At 45.1% G+C, this 13,899-nt stretch overlaps 1 protein-coding gene and 1 long non-coding RNA gene across 7 annotated transcripts in view; one reads left to right on the top strand and one right to left on the bottom strand.

Annotated features, from left to right (window-relative positions):
• Window positions 1-659: 659 nt before the first annotated feature.
• The window catches only part of LOC311442865 (uncharacterized protein), a gene marked incomplete at its 3' end in the record, with an annotated part of 65,429 nt that continues 52,189 nt past the window's right edge, over window positions 660-13,899 (bottom strand). For 2 of the 4 annotated variants that reach the window (XR_014696917.1, XR_014696919.1), the window contains one exon: window positions 8,361-8,490. Coding sequence is in view for 1 of the 4 variants with exons in the window: in XM_084532550.1 (XP_084388676.1) it covers window positions 8,373-8,490 (118 nt within the window). Of the gene's footprint in view, window positions 3,995-8,360; window positions 8,491-13,899 lie in introns of those variants that run through there. The other 2 variants (XR_014696918.1, XM_084532550.1) reach the window with 2 other exon arrangements.
• LOC311442866 overlaps window positions 8,484-13,899 on the top strand; it is a 33,392-nt gene continuing 27,976 nt past the window's right edge. For all 3 annotated transcript variants that reach the window (XR_014696920.1, XR_014696921.1, XR_014696922.1), the window contains exons 1-2: window positions 8,484-8,724; window positions 8,923-9,108. This is a non-coding gene — a long non-coding RNA (uncharacterized lncRNA). The remainder of the gene's footprint in view (window positions 8,725-8,922; window positions 9,109-13,899) is intronic.

Below are 13,899 nucleotides of genomic sequence, written 5' to 3'. Positions count from 1 at the left end.
AATCTACACTCACTGAAATGTAAATGTACCTTTTATTATTGTCATGGTTGCTGAGCAATGTGAAGTGCACCGGGGAGGTGCTGAGTTGTGGCACCAGAAGAAGAGGCTGTGATCATGGAAAGGTTGAAACTTCTCCTCTGATCATTTCTGACAGCTCCAAGTGGTTCTTCCACAATTGGAACCACTTGTGCTGCTTATTAATATAATGAAACTTATCCTCCAGCAAAAACAGAACCAAAGGTTGACACAAGAGTGGAGGGAGAGGTTGAAACCTGATCTGGTTAGAGATCTCTTAAAGATGATGGAAGACTAATAAAATCCAGTCTGCTTCCTACCTCCATTACAACTCTCACTCCCATTCTGTCTTCACAAGCTGAAGTGGAATAAAGCCTCCTTCCAGGGCAAAGCCAAAGCCACCATCGTGCTTCAGTACCAGTATATCCTAACAGCAGCTAACGGTCTTTGGCAGCATGGCCTGTTTTGGTACCTTCCCTCATCTGTGAAATTCTTGCTTTGATTCCAGTGGGAGCTGGATGAGGCTCCTAAAATGTCTCTGGTTTCTTAAGGAATGGATTTTCTCTCTCTCTCTCTCTCTCTGTATATATATATATTGTTGTTTCCAAAGTACTTCAGAAAAGCTTCTTACTTGGTAGATCTTCATCATGGAGATAAAAATCAGTTAAGAACAGAAGAACAGGCACTTTTCTGTTGGGAACTGATTACAGAAAAAGTCTAAACTCTGCATTTTGTTGGATTCCTCAGTGCCAGGAAGGCGATCGTGAGATGTAGAGTAAAAATGTACCCTAGTGATTAAAAAAAAAGAAAAAAGAAGCTAAGGTCTTCGAGAGGTAGCTAAACTGAACTGTAAGAGTAAGCAGGGCAAAATGTCAGAGTTGATATAACTCATTACATTTAAGTGGAAAATAAGGGATGAAAGTTTAGTTTAAGAAAAATTAAGGAAATACCCAAGAATGAGTTTACAAAGTGCAATATTTTCTCTCAAAGCCATAGGGTTAGCAGGTTGGTATCCAACATCTGTGACTGATTAGGGGCACTTGAGATGGCAGGTGGCTTTAGGAAATGGAAACCTTACAGGGCTTTACAAATACTTTCTGTAGTTAGGCAAAGTTATTTGATTTATTCTCACTGGTTCTCATTCTATAGCCTGGTTTAATATCTATCAACTTGTCTTAATCCATGTTAATATTTTCTTACAGACACACTGTTGTGAAAGTTCTCCAATCAGATTCTTAGAAGTTGCCCTGGAGAATAATAGAGTTACTGGGTTTACACTACCAAGGGCCGTGTTAAGGTGAAGAACATAAATCATGGCATTTAAAAATGCCAGCCAAATCTTTCAGACAGTAATGAGATCAAGAACCAGATCTGATCATATTTGCTCCTGACAATTTTAAAGAGACCTGTATTTCTGCGTACTCACACTATGTGTGGGCATGTTGAAATCGCACGTCTCTATTAAGCAGCCATAGCCCAAAAAAGAAGTGAAACCTCCAAATCTCCTAGGCAGGCATAAAGCCTGCAGTCTGGTTGATCACACCACTTGGCAGAGCGGTGTCACACGCTGGGGAATGAGGCTGCACAAGATGGAGGACCAGAGAAGAGCTTATGGTACTCCTCTTCTGGTTTGGATAGGAACCAAAACTTATCTTTGGGAAGAAATATTTGGAGGAGACAATCAAGACAGGAAAGTAAACCCCCTGGGAAATGGGCTGGAACTGCTTCACAAATCAAACCAACATACAACAACTGGCTCCTTCAGAAACAATAAGTGAAGCAGAACATGCAGCTGAGAGTAGTGCGGCTAATAGATGAGTCAGGGCAGGTGGAGTTTAAAATCTGTTAGCTTTCCCAAATAGCATTCCTGGGGAGTAACTCAAGGAATACCACAGAAGCCTCGGCATAGGTTTGTTATTACTAGAGAAGAAAAACCAGCATTCAGCCAAACCTTTCATTATCTGATATTGTAAAACCAGTCCCACAGTGCTGCGGGAGATGTTCTAACCTCGGCACTTGTCCAGATCCATTTCCAGCTACGGGCTCTGTGTGTGTGTGTGCATGTTCTTCTGCAGATTTATTTTAAATCTCCCTTCCTGAAGCTGTTCGGCATTCTGTTTTATGGGATTTTACTAAGCTTCACGTAGCCTTTTCTTTTCTTTACTAAGTATGTTTTACTACTTTGTATTTTTTTCCCAAAGAAATAGATTTTATTGGACAGGGGTTCACACGTAGCTGCATAATGTTTGTCTTATGGATTTTGTATTAAACCACTTTAACACTTTTGTAGACCCGAGGAACTCTGCAAATACTGTGAGTGAAATGCCCTGAGCTTCATCTTGCATGCTTTGAACTGAGCACGGTGAACTTTGCCTAGTTACTGAGCTGACACGTGAACAATCCATTTGCAATTCAGAGGGAGAGAGAGAGAGAGGGAGAGGGCCTGATCCTGCACTTACCAAAGCCAAAGGAGGCCCTGGTGCTGACTGCAGCAAGACCAGCAGCAAAATCATAATGAGTATTTAAGATGATATTTCACAAGTACAGTAATGTGACAATCATGATGAAGTGGTGTTTTTTCCAGAGGCGGTGTCTGAATTAATAGGGTCTTTCCAACTAGCTCTCCTTGAAATGGTTTGCAAGAGCTAAAATAAATAAATAAAAAGTCTCTAGGATACTTTCCCATTGTTAGGATTTTTATTCATTTCATAAATAGCTGTTATATTTTGAAGTCTTTTTTTTTTTTTCATCATTGTCATCTTCCCTTCTTTATTGTAGCATGAGTAATCTAATTTTTCTGCATAGCATGTTGCAGTTTGATAGACAGGTCTCTGAGGGATGCCTTATGTGTCAGCATCAGTGAAAATGACTTCTGAGGTTGGCTCACACCCCCGCGCGAGCGCGGAATCCAAATCACCCCAGAGTTACGCATCCGCTTGCCCCACGCCTCACTGCTGGATAATGTATTCATTTGCCTCTGGCAAGAAAAAAAAAGTGAGATCCTCCATCGCATACTGATGTCATGTGGAAGAAGCCATAATTGGGACTGGTCACATGTTACAGGAACTGTAAGCTGCTTTTTGCTGTCTGTGTAGCTAAAGTTCATCTCTTTTGATCTGCACCTATAGGCATCACGCACTCTAAGTACATGCAAGGTTTGGAGACCTAGCGATTCAGACACATATTTCACAAAAAAAAAAAAAAAAAGGGGGAAATGCTAATAGGCTGGAGGCTCCTGGGTCTTTCTCTTTGCCAGAATCTGATCATAGGGCAGGATATTTTTATTTGACTCCACTACTTTGGTTTATCAGTAATAATTAATGACATGTGCAATTGCATTCTCCTCTTTAATCAAGGACAGAGATTTCAAATCCACAGTTCTAGCAAGACAGCATTCACAAATCAGCTGCCCTTTCTTTTTCCTTTTGTCAGGCAGATGCAGACAGGGGAAGAAGGATTTTTGATTCCCAAGCTTCATGCCTCAGTCCTTCCTCGCAGCAATACACCCTACAGAAGTTGGGCCCCAACTATTTGCAGTCATCGTGTACAGCCCTGCTGAAGGGACAGAAAGGTTCCCAGTGACTCGCCTGTTTCCAATTAGGCCCCTACGAGCACTCCTGCCCTTTCTTCCTGCTTTTAATAGCTGCAGAAGTTACTAGGTCTGCTGGGTCTAATCGGGGGCTCTGGATGGCCTGCCACCGGTTTGTGGCACTTGGATCATCGCTCGCTGGCTCCATTTCCCTGTCTGTGAACAGGTCTTTGGTTAGGGCATGGAGGAGATGTGGAGCACCTGTGGTGAACGCTGCTACCTGCTAATACTGGAACAGCTCCGACTGATTGTAGAGCTACATCTGCAGATACGAAGGCAGTAAGCCTGTAATTTCTGATTTCACTGTTGTCCCGCTTCCAGGTAGGGAAGTTGAGCTGGTTTTGATACAAATCCACCACTTTCAGTCTTCTTAACTTTCAGCCTGGATAGCTGCAAAGGTGAAGAGGAGAATGTTATGCCTAACATTTTAACTTGGCTTGATGTGCTTCGCAGCAGCATGTACATACGGTACCTTATTCAGAGCACTCTGTTCCTGACAGATAACCATTTAGCAAATTTAATTGTGCAGGTTGTGTGCATTTTTTACATGACAATGAAGAAAGCCACCAACAGCAGTGACTCTTAAGGGAAACCATCCTTGCTCTTCTGTTACAGTGGGAGCCCAAGACAGTTCTAGCCTGAGGTTAGTCATATATGACGTTAGGCATAGCTTTACTAGCAAACTGTGTAACTCTTAATCGCCAATGTATTTCCTGGCAAATCTCAAGTAATAATGTTGGTGGATATCAAATCTTAAGTACATAAGACTCAATTATGATGCTGCAGAATACAGAGGCTGCTCAAATCCAGTCCAGACTGTGAACTCACAATCTGCTGTTTACTTAAAGTATATAGAAAACACTTGACCTCTTCTCAGGGGCATCCATGTGGAAACACTTGACGATAAAGGCCTTCCTTGGTTTTTGTAGGAATCACGTTTCAACATTTTTATCTCCTGTAATTAAGGTCAGCGATCGTATACTCCCACCTCTCTCCTCGCCCCACTCTTCCACCAAAATTGCAGGCATTTACCCAGCTCCAGTTACCCTTGCACGAAACACACGGGGCCCAAGTTGTGCATATGTAATTCCATGGGGTGAACAAAGTCAGGGAGATTTGGGGCTTTGCTGAACCAAATGCTCTTTCTGGGCTTTTGTCTTCACGTGCTCCTATACCACGACGAGGACCAGAGTCTAACAGAAGAAAAGAGGAGGTGGGGGGTAGGATGGCTGCAAATGTAATTCCACTACTAGGATATTTCCTAACCCACAGCGCATGTTCCCACCCAGTGGGGAAGGTGTGAGAGATTTCTGAAGGAGGATGGCGGAGAGCGAATCTCATCTCCCTTTGCAACACTGTAAGTGCTAATTGCAGGCGGGAAGGAGGGGTGTAACTGGTAGACGTCTAGGAGAGCGCCTGGGGAATACGGCAACAGGACTCATTTTGTCGTTGTAAAAGAAACCCAGGAGCATTTCACATCCCAGCTTCCCTGGAAAGATTCACTTCGACTATGCTGTGCTTTGACTCGAGCCCTGGCTGCACCTTCCCAAAAACCCACATCGCGCTCAGTGGGGCACCACCGGGAATGCTGATGGCCCAGCCGAGGCTGTGGTGTTAGGATGGCAGAGGGCACCTCTCAGCCACTGCCAGGGCTGAAAGAACACATCCTGCAGAATAAAGGGCAGGTGGGGACTAGACTTACTCTTAAAAAGACCTGGTAACTTTTACGAGCAGTATACATCCTGCTCAATGATTATCTCTTTTCTACTAAAAATATATTTTTATTACGAATAATGAATATTTTTTGTTATTATTCATTATTGTTCAGTCTGTAGCAGCTGTGAATGGTTGACAGTGAAAGGGAGAGGTTTGTGAAATAAAAGTCTGTTGGTAGAAGTCACCCTACACATGTAAAAAACAAAATTGGGTGAGGCTTCTTTAGAGCTTGGTATTTATTTAGGCTTGTAGCAGATGCATTGCACTCTTTCCCTTTACACTGCCATGTTCTCATTTCTCATACATAGCAGAACAGCATTTCAGAAAAGAGCCTATGCTGTCCTTTTTCTAAAATATATATACATAAAAGACAAGAACAAAACTAACAGAGTTGTGCCCTGTGTGAGATTGTCTTGACCCTTTTCCAAGGCAGGCCTGTGAGCCGGGTCCTCAGCACCCCCAGCACGTTTCCAGCCTGACTCCTCTGCTTGCACTCAGCTCAGTCGTGACTGTGGGTGCAGGATCAAGCCACCTGTTTTCTTCCAAGAATTACAGCACCAAAACATGATTTTTTCCACCCTGTGCTGGGTTTAGAGGTAGCTGGAAATGTCTGTTTGCTTCTGCAGGGAAGTGGGGCAGCCTGTACTTTAGTGCAGCCGGCACAAGGCTGTGGGGTCTGCACCCCAGCAGCTGGGAATGGAACCAGGAGTTTCCTGGCACTGGCGATACATGTTGGAGCAATCTGAGAATCCAGAGATGGATTTATCATGTAAAAGTAGAAAGTTACTGGTTCTGCCGGCAGCAGGCAGGCTACTGCCACCACAGGGAAGGCAGCTGAGCCAGTGTGGGGCCTGATTCTGGTACACTGGGACTGTCCCCCACAAGGAGCCCAGCTGATGTCAGCACCTTGGTGAAAAGGGGATACAGGACTGGGCCTGGTGAAAATGTGTCTAGCTCTTTACTTCAACAAAGAAAGACCCTAGAGAGCTTGTGATGGACACCAAGAGAATTTTGAGGCACTATAATAATTAAATATAAATGTATTCAATATCTAATAAACTGAGTAAATGGTGTATGTGTTACCTTATCAATTGGATTTAATTTTGCATCAGTTTGCACGGTGTCCTCCTGGGCTGAATGTGGCACAATTTTACTGTGACACATTTTGCCTCCTGCTGTTCCCATGTCACGTTCCACATGCTGTGGCAAGAGCTACTTTGTGGAGTCATCTCTTTGAAGAAAAGTGGGGCTGCTCTTCCCATGTTCAGGTGCCTCCTGGTAGGATTTTCTGTGCCGTCGCAAATTTGTGCTGATGTCAGTTTAGACACGGTGTTTTCCAACAAGTTGTGAAAGTTTGTGGTTTGTGCCCTGCCACCCCGTTTGCTGTTGGTTGTTTCATGCTTTCTTTAAGCCTCTTTCTACATTCGCAAGGCAAAAATCTAAATACCATCCGAAGACGGGTTTTCTGTTGAGAGCACTGGGACCCCTTTTCGCAGAATATCTCTGGGCAAATCCCTGATCTCTCCATGCCTCAGCTCCCCATGTAGGGCTGCATAAAGTAACAGTAATGCTGGCCTGCCTTCCCTCAGATACGGTGAGGATCAATGCACGAAGAGAGGTGGTATCACAGTAATAGGGGTCACAGGAGACAGATAGAAAAACGAAGCAGAAACTAGTTAAGACCTTCTCAGCTGCTAAGGATTACTGCTCATTTTTAAATCTCTGGCTCTTTACAAATTGGGAAAGTTACTAACAAGCAGTAGAAAACAAAATAACAACAACCACCACAAAAAAACAGCCTTCCAGCTGAAATGAGGGTGTTAGCAAGTCTAACAGCACAGCACAGTGCACCTTATCTCTATCCCGGTGAAAAATCAAAGGCACGTTTCCAGCTGTGCCCGTGAGCACTATTTGGTCATTGAACAAAGCAACTGGCACCTCATATCCAACCTACCGAATGATCACAGCCTGATTCAGGTGCACAAACAAGTGCAGAAATGAGCTCCATGCACAGAACTCATTGTTATTCAATCAAGCCTTTAATTGTAAATGTTTTAAGCAAGGAATTGCCCTGTTTTATGAAAGTGTGCTCAGCATTACTCCGCCATGGACATCTGTCATTCAGCAGGCGCCACCCAATAAAAGTACTTAAAATGTTCTGTTCCTCAATTAAAATATAAAACAGAGCTGTTTAGGGGCTTTTACGAGGTGATTTCTATTTACCTGACAGATTTCCACACTGGAAGAGCACAAAGTGGGATTTCAGTTTCTGATCAGAAGCAATGGTTCCACTAAACAGTACAGCTTCAATTGTTCTGATTTATTTTTTCTTTCTTATTTTTTTTTTTTTATCTCAGGAACACTAAAAATCCGTGAGGAAGAAAGAAAACTTAACTCCGAAGAGAAGCTCAGTAGGTCGTATGCACTCCCTAAAAAGCCAGATGTCATCGGACTGGGCTTGCTCGCTGCTGCTCCAGAACACAGAACCAGAACCAAACTGGGGAGTCTGCATCAACCCTGCTAGCCTCTTCCATGCTGAAACTGTGGCAAAAGCAAGGAAAAATGCCTGGTTTGCTCTGGTCTGAAGCCTCTTATGAAAGGGAATGAGACTATGGCTAAGCAAAGTCTCCTGTTTTCCCCTGATGAAACATTTCATGAATGTTCCTATGGTTATTCCAATGCTTGTGGATATCTCATTTCGTTTTTCCTCCCGCTACTTAGACATTGGATTGAGCTTTACACCAAATACAAGCGTTTTCACCAAAAATAAACAGACAAATTTTAAAATCCTGCTATTTCTCCCTGTTCGAGAGCCTCAGAAACTCACCTACACTGAGATGACAGATGCCACTTGTCATCGGCAGTCTGGCCACTCCAAGCAGGTCTAATCAGGGTCATAGAAACACGAGTGCCCTCATTAGAGGTGACACTTTTGCAGTACCAGCCCTGCTGCACCAGCAGTAATGATGAAAGATTCGCTGTGCCATCAGATAGAAGAAGCACCCACGTGGAGCCTCACCAGGATTTCCCAGTTACTCACCTGCAGTTTTACTCAGCTGTATCCCGTCCCTCTCTGGTACCTCTCCTTGCCAAATCGCGTTTGGGAAACCTCTGTCAGCTCATGCAGGAGGCTGATGAGCAGGGAAACACTGGCCTGATCCATCTTCAGCCTGAAAGTGCAGAAAAAGCTTTGCTTTGTATCATGTGTGGCACCTGGAAATGTAACGGGCTGTTTCGCTCCGTGGTCTCCTGTGCTCCATCCTCTGGAGGCCCCGCTCACCTCATCCTGTGCAGCCAGCCCTGGGATGGAGGAGGATGGCAGTGTCAGCACGAGAGGGCTGTGCCCTTACGAGATAAAGCCTTCAACACCAAACCTTAAACCCAAGCCATTCAGCTCTCGGCAGGTAACAATTTCTGAACCATTTCCCCCCTTACATTACTGTTACTCATTGCATTACTCTTCATCCCCCCAGGGTTACAGCTGGGCTCGGGCAGCACAGGCAAGCAAAGAACAGAGCTCATGGGGCTGTGCTAAGGGGCCGAATGTGGGTATATTTCCTGTCTTCTGCTCCACAGCCTGATGCCACTCTGCTTCTCTGCAGGTGCTTTCGGATGCTTTTGGCTCCATGGAGCTGCCACATCAGGCAGTGACCCTCAGGGTGAGCTGCACGGGGATCCCACATCGCACCAGCCCACCTCTGGGACGTGCAGCCTTTTCCCAGGAGCTTCAGGCATGCCGTGTTCATCCCGCATCACCTCACTGAAGAAATGAAACTACCTGCTCTGAGGTAAAAATAATTGCTGATACTAAGCCTCAAGTTGGTGATTCTCTGCTCAGCTGGCATTATAATCTTCCATGACAAATGTTAATTTCCTTTTAAAATTAAGGAGAGGAAAGGCAAACAGCAACTAAACCCGAGAACAGGTAAACAACTGGCTACTGGATTTGGCACAGCAGACACTGGGATGAGAATTTCTCCTTTGAACAACACTGCTCAGAAGATGCGAGGAAATCTTATGTTAGCCCTTCACTCAGGCTGTTGTGTTGTGTTTTTTTTTCCTCTCCAGCAGCAGCATGAGTTAAGGATGAAGCATTAGCCCTCGCTGCAATACCCCCACTGTCAGCTCAAGTCCGATTCTTCCTGTTATTTATATGTACCCTTTTGTAAGCGTATCGATTACACAAGTGAGTTCTCAAGTACTCAGGCACTCAATACAGCCACACAATGGAGAAAAGCATCCAGGTTAACACAGAATTACACATGTGCTAAACATACCAAGGGACAAGAATAAATACTGACATGTACAATTCCAAGCCACATCTTAAGAACTACCTGTTCTGTTGCAAGGCAGCACTTCATGCTATTAAAAATAAAACTTGCATTTTAATTTCTGAGGTGTAACAAACAAAATTTCTCATGGCCGTTCTTAGCCATGGCAGAATTGCCATCTTTCGGCCACTTTTGACACACCAGATTATTCCACAACAATCCAAAATCCAGTGCAGACCCCTCCCTCCCCTCTGTTCCTTTCACCCTTTGCATTACAAATGCTGTGGGGAAGGACTGCCTGTTTCACAGGGGGCTTGGTATCACAGAAAGCTGGTTGTTGATCTCTGGATGCCTGCAGGCCAGCAATCTGTGCTACAAGTTACCCCTCTTAAAAAAAAAAAATAAGACAAGTGGATAAAACTGATACAAGCATCTGTAACAAGCTAATTGGACCCTTGTGGGCAACATAGCAGATACAAAATTAAAACAAACAAACATCTCATTGTACAACTGTACTTTCAGGACCGTTATCACAAAGGGATCCTTCTGGATTTTTATTTTAGTTTTGTTTTGTTTAAAAGGACCTAATTATGGCCAGAGCTGGAGTATCACAAGTCTGTTTTCATCTATAAAGAAAGGATATTTTGCCTCTGAACCTGAGAAATTGTTAGAAGTTGGTAATTAGTATGACTTGTTAATAGAGTTTGGCTGTGATTAAGCTGTGATTGAGTGTGAGTTTGGTTCTTGTCAATGCGAATGCCTGTAAGGTTGAGAGATGTTTAATGAGACACCTGTTGTCAGCAGCACCCGGTGGGCTTTGTCGCGCCTGATTGGAATTTGTACTGCAGAGCAGGAGCGGCACAGCGCTGAAATGCGGCAGCACGCGGGCACCTGGCAGAGCACGAAGGGGCCCGAGCGTAAAGGAGGGTCAGACCCAGGGGGTGCGGCCGCCCAGCTGCAAGGGCAGCCCCTCGGTGAGAGCAGCCCTGCCTGTCTCCCGCAGCGCACCTTTCCAGCCTTCGGAAAGTTGTTGTTGAGCACCCTGGGGATGGGCCGTGCCCAGCAGGTCAGGCGATGCTCTGCAAGCCAAGCAGCTGCTCTAGTCCCAGCCACAGTGTTTGATATGAGAAATCCTCCTTGTCTATGCAATTATGTCTGGCCTGGGGAGTGCAACAGGCAAAAACTGTTGACATCTTAATTTAGCCCCTGTGGGGTGTTGACCTGTGCCACGATGTGATGGTGAGTCCTAGGGAGATGCAGCCAGGCAGATTTAAGGCCCCCAAATGCTACCTCCTTGAGTAGCCAACAGCACCAGGGCTCTTCAAAATGTGACACCGATGGAGAAGGGCTGAGTCCTGGTCCATCCCTTCATCTGGGCATCATCCTCAAGCAAGAATGTCCCACTGAGCAACCTTTGGCCAGAAAGAAAGTTTCATTCAGAGACTGTTTTTGTCTCAGCAATCAGCATAATTTGCCACATGACTGCACGTAGCCATTCCTCACTCCAAAATCCAGGCCTGATGCTAACTGTGTATTTGGGCTGCATATATAGAATACTATTTCCCCCAAAACATCTATTAAAAATTTTCAGTTGGCTGCTAGTTAAAACATACCTCGGTTTTACATGCCAAAGGACAAGCTGGAAGCAATCAAGCTGGCCACTTTCAGAGTCTTTTAATACCCAAGCAATACCTTAGCTAGGAACAAGAGCAGCAACATTTCAGCTCACGCAGTGTCCCTGAGGAACGAGCCGTTGGCTTTGTGATGAATCTGAGCAACCACTGGATGGCATTGCTCTACACAAATGTACCTGCGAGCACACGCAGCTGAGCGCGAGCACGCTGCTTCACCAGGGAGATTAATTCAGACCCTAGAGGCTCAGGCCACTGTGACCTTACCAAGCCTTTAAATAAACGTCAGAGTGCTCTTGGCTGTCCAGCTGTGGGCTCCGGGCACGGAGTTTGGTCAGAGCGAACAAAGCAGACTTCCCAAAGCATGCTTATTACTAGGCTGGGTGTATTTTTCTTTCATTTTACATTAGATCAAATATTCAGCCTGTTTTTGGTGGCTTTCATTCGTATGAGGTGGTAAAAAGAATCATTTGTAATTTGTGATCGTATCAACCTAACGCAGGGCACGCACACCCGGCCAGCAAGTTAGGACTTCACAAAAGCCCTGCTCCTGCAGCCGCCCTGGCCAGCCAGCACCAGCTCCCAGGGCCTGGGGCTCACCGAGGTGGGACTCAGCTAAGCCCGTTTATCTGAGCAGGTTAGTCGGGTGTAATGTGAGAAGCAGAACTGAAGAAAAAACAAACAAACAAACAAACAAAAAACAACAGGGGGTGTCAGGCATGTTCTGCTTTCATGTGGCTCTAGAGTTTTAACCCAAGTGCAGTGCCTGTCCGTGTGACAGTGGCCTCAGCATGCGTAGTACAGCTCTGCCTTCTGCTCCATCACTTATTGATAAGGAGTCAGCTGGTGGCCAACTAACCTGCTGTTCCTATTTTCCCCTGGGGGTCTGTGTTTCTTCCATTAACAACACACTGCGTTGCCCTAGTTCTTCTAATGACTACATCTGGCCAGCCCTATCTGAAAATGTCATTGGCCCAGTTCATGCCCAGAAGAAATCCACTGATGGCTCTGGAGAAGCAGCAGGATTTTTGGAATTGCAGCCCTACAGAAGGTGTGTCGGAAGGGGAATAATGCAGTACTTCTGAGAGTCAAGTCTGAAGGCAGTTGACAGGCATACTCAGCACATCTATCTTCAACTTAGGAAGTAACATCATCAAGTGAGTACTTGGTTGTGCACTGGCTGTTTGGTAAAGCTTTTCTGGGCACAGCTTGCGTCTTAGCATTGCCCCAGTTTTGACTGATCTAAAAATGTAATAATGATAGTCAATTAGTGAACTCCACTTAGACTGAGAGTAATATTAGATGGTCAGTTCCAGTCCTGCAAAAGCTCCTGCACTCAGTTCTCAGGTGCACTCACCTGCCTTTTTAAGTACTGGAAAAGTAGGACCAATAGATTGCTTTATAAAATAAATGTTAGATTTCTTTATGACCCCATCTGTCCCCTTTTACTATACCTACCTTCCATTCCAAACAAAAAGAGAACCGTATCCATCTGGATCTGCTCAGCAGTTCACTGATAAATGCCTCTCACTGGCAGAAATGCTTAGACTTCGGAAATTAAGGTTGTAACAGCAGCGGGCTGATCAGAGCCAACTTCTGATGGCCACCGCTCTGTTACAGGGGCTGCAAGAGGAGGCCAGGACAATTGCTGTTGATCAGCTGCTTACTGTCTCCTATTAGGAACCCTTCATTGAAGTTTCCAGTGTCACCCAGGCAGAGACCTCTACAAAGGGGCAGAAGCCTTAAGTGGGCTTCGTGGTTTTAGACTCTTTTCACTGACTTCAGAGGAAAAGGCAATTTGTTCTCAACTTCAGCACTTCGGGGCTGTGTTTGGACACAGGCAGGATAAATCTGAGTATCTTCATTTGTTTAGCAGTTGAGGAAGATAAAAAATAAAAGGAAAGGTGCTTCCTATAGCTCTTCCATTGCATAACAGGTTGTGTCTGGAATATATGACTTGGGACCCAGCACTGGTGAGGGATGATAGAAATCCTGAGCAGGGCACTGACTGCTCTGCTGGCTGTGTTAAGGCAGACTGTACATGCAATCAGCTCAGCACACAAATTTGCCCTGGAGTTTTCTAGAGTCAGAGCAACTCTCCAGGCCTACAGAAAGTCAAGGTGACCTTCAGAGCTGAAGGACAGTCCAGAATGCTTGTAGGTAATGGGAATTCAAACAAATGAAATTCTAGACTAATTCCAACCCATTACAAAACTCTCAGGAAAAATGAACTGTATCTGCTGAAGTGGCTCGCTCTGTTCAGTGGCACAATGTAATGGGGGATCTGTCACTGTCAGCGCTGCTCTTGTCTTGCTGAAAGCCACGATGCCTTTCACAACCACTAAATAAAAATTCAAGCCAGCTGTCCCACCTGCCGGAGCAGTTTCTATTCTGGGCTCTGGTGTGCCGTAGGTATTGTGCTCATTGATTAGCTGTGGCTTATTGTCCCTTGACATTGTTAGGGAATATTCTCCTGGTTATAATCGCTAGGACTGATACAGGCAGAAATGTTCAAACCTTGCTGCAGCAGCCCAGGCTGCTATTGTGCGTGGGGCTGTGCTGTGGCTACATCTGCAGGTCAGACTATGGCAGGAGGCTTTTTGGTAGGAAGTGAAAAGGAAGCTAAAAAGGGAATGTTTTGAGAAGTCACCCAAGTCAGAAAAGACTGGGGGCCTCC

Source organism: Aythya ferina (assembly GCF_964211825.1).
Source record: "Aythya ferina genome assembly, chromosome: 11".
In the NCBI taxonomy this organism is placed as follows: Eukaryota; Metazoa; Chordata; class Aves; order Anseriformes; family Anatidae; genus Aythya; species Aythya ferina.
Note: the sequence above shows the minus strand (reverse complement) of the source record. Positions and strands in the feature narration are given on the sequence as shown.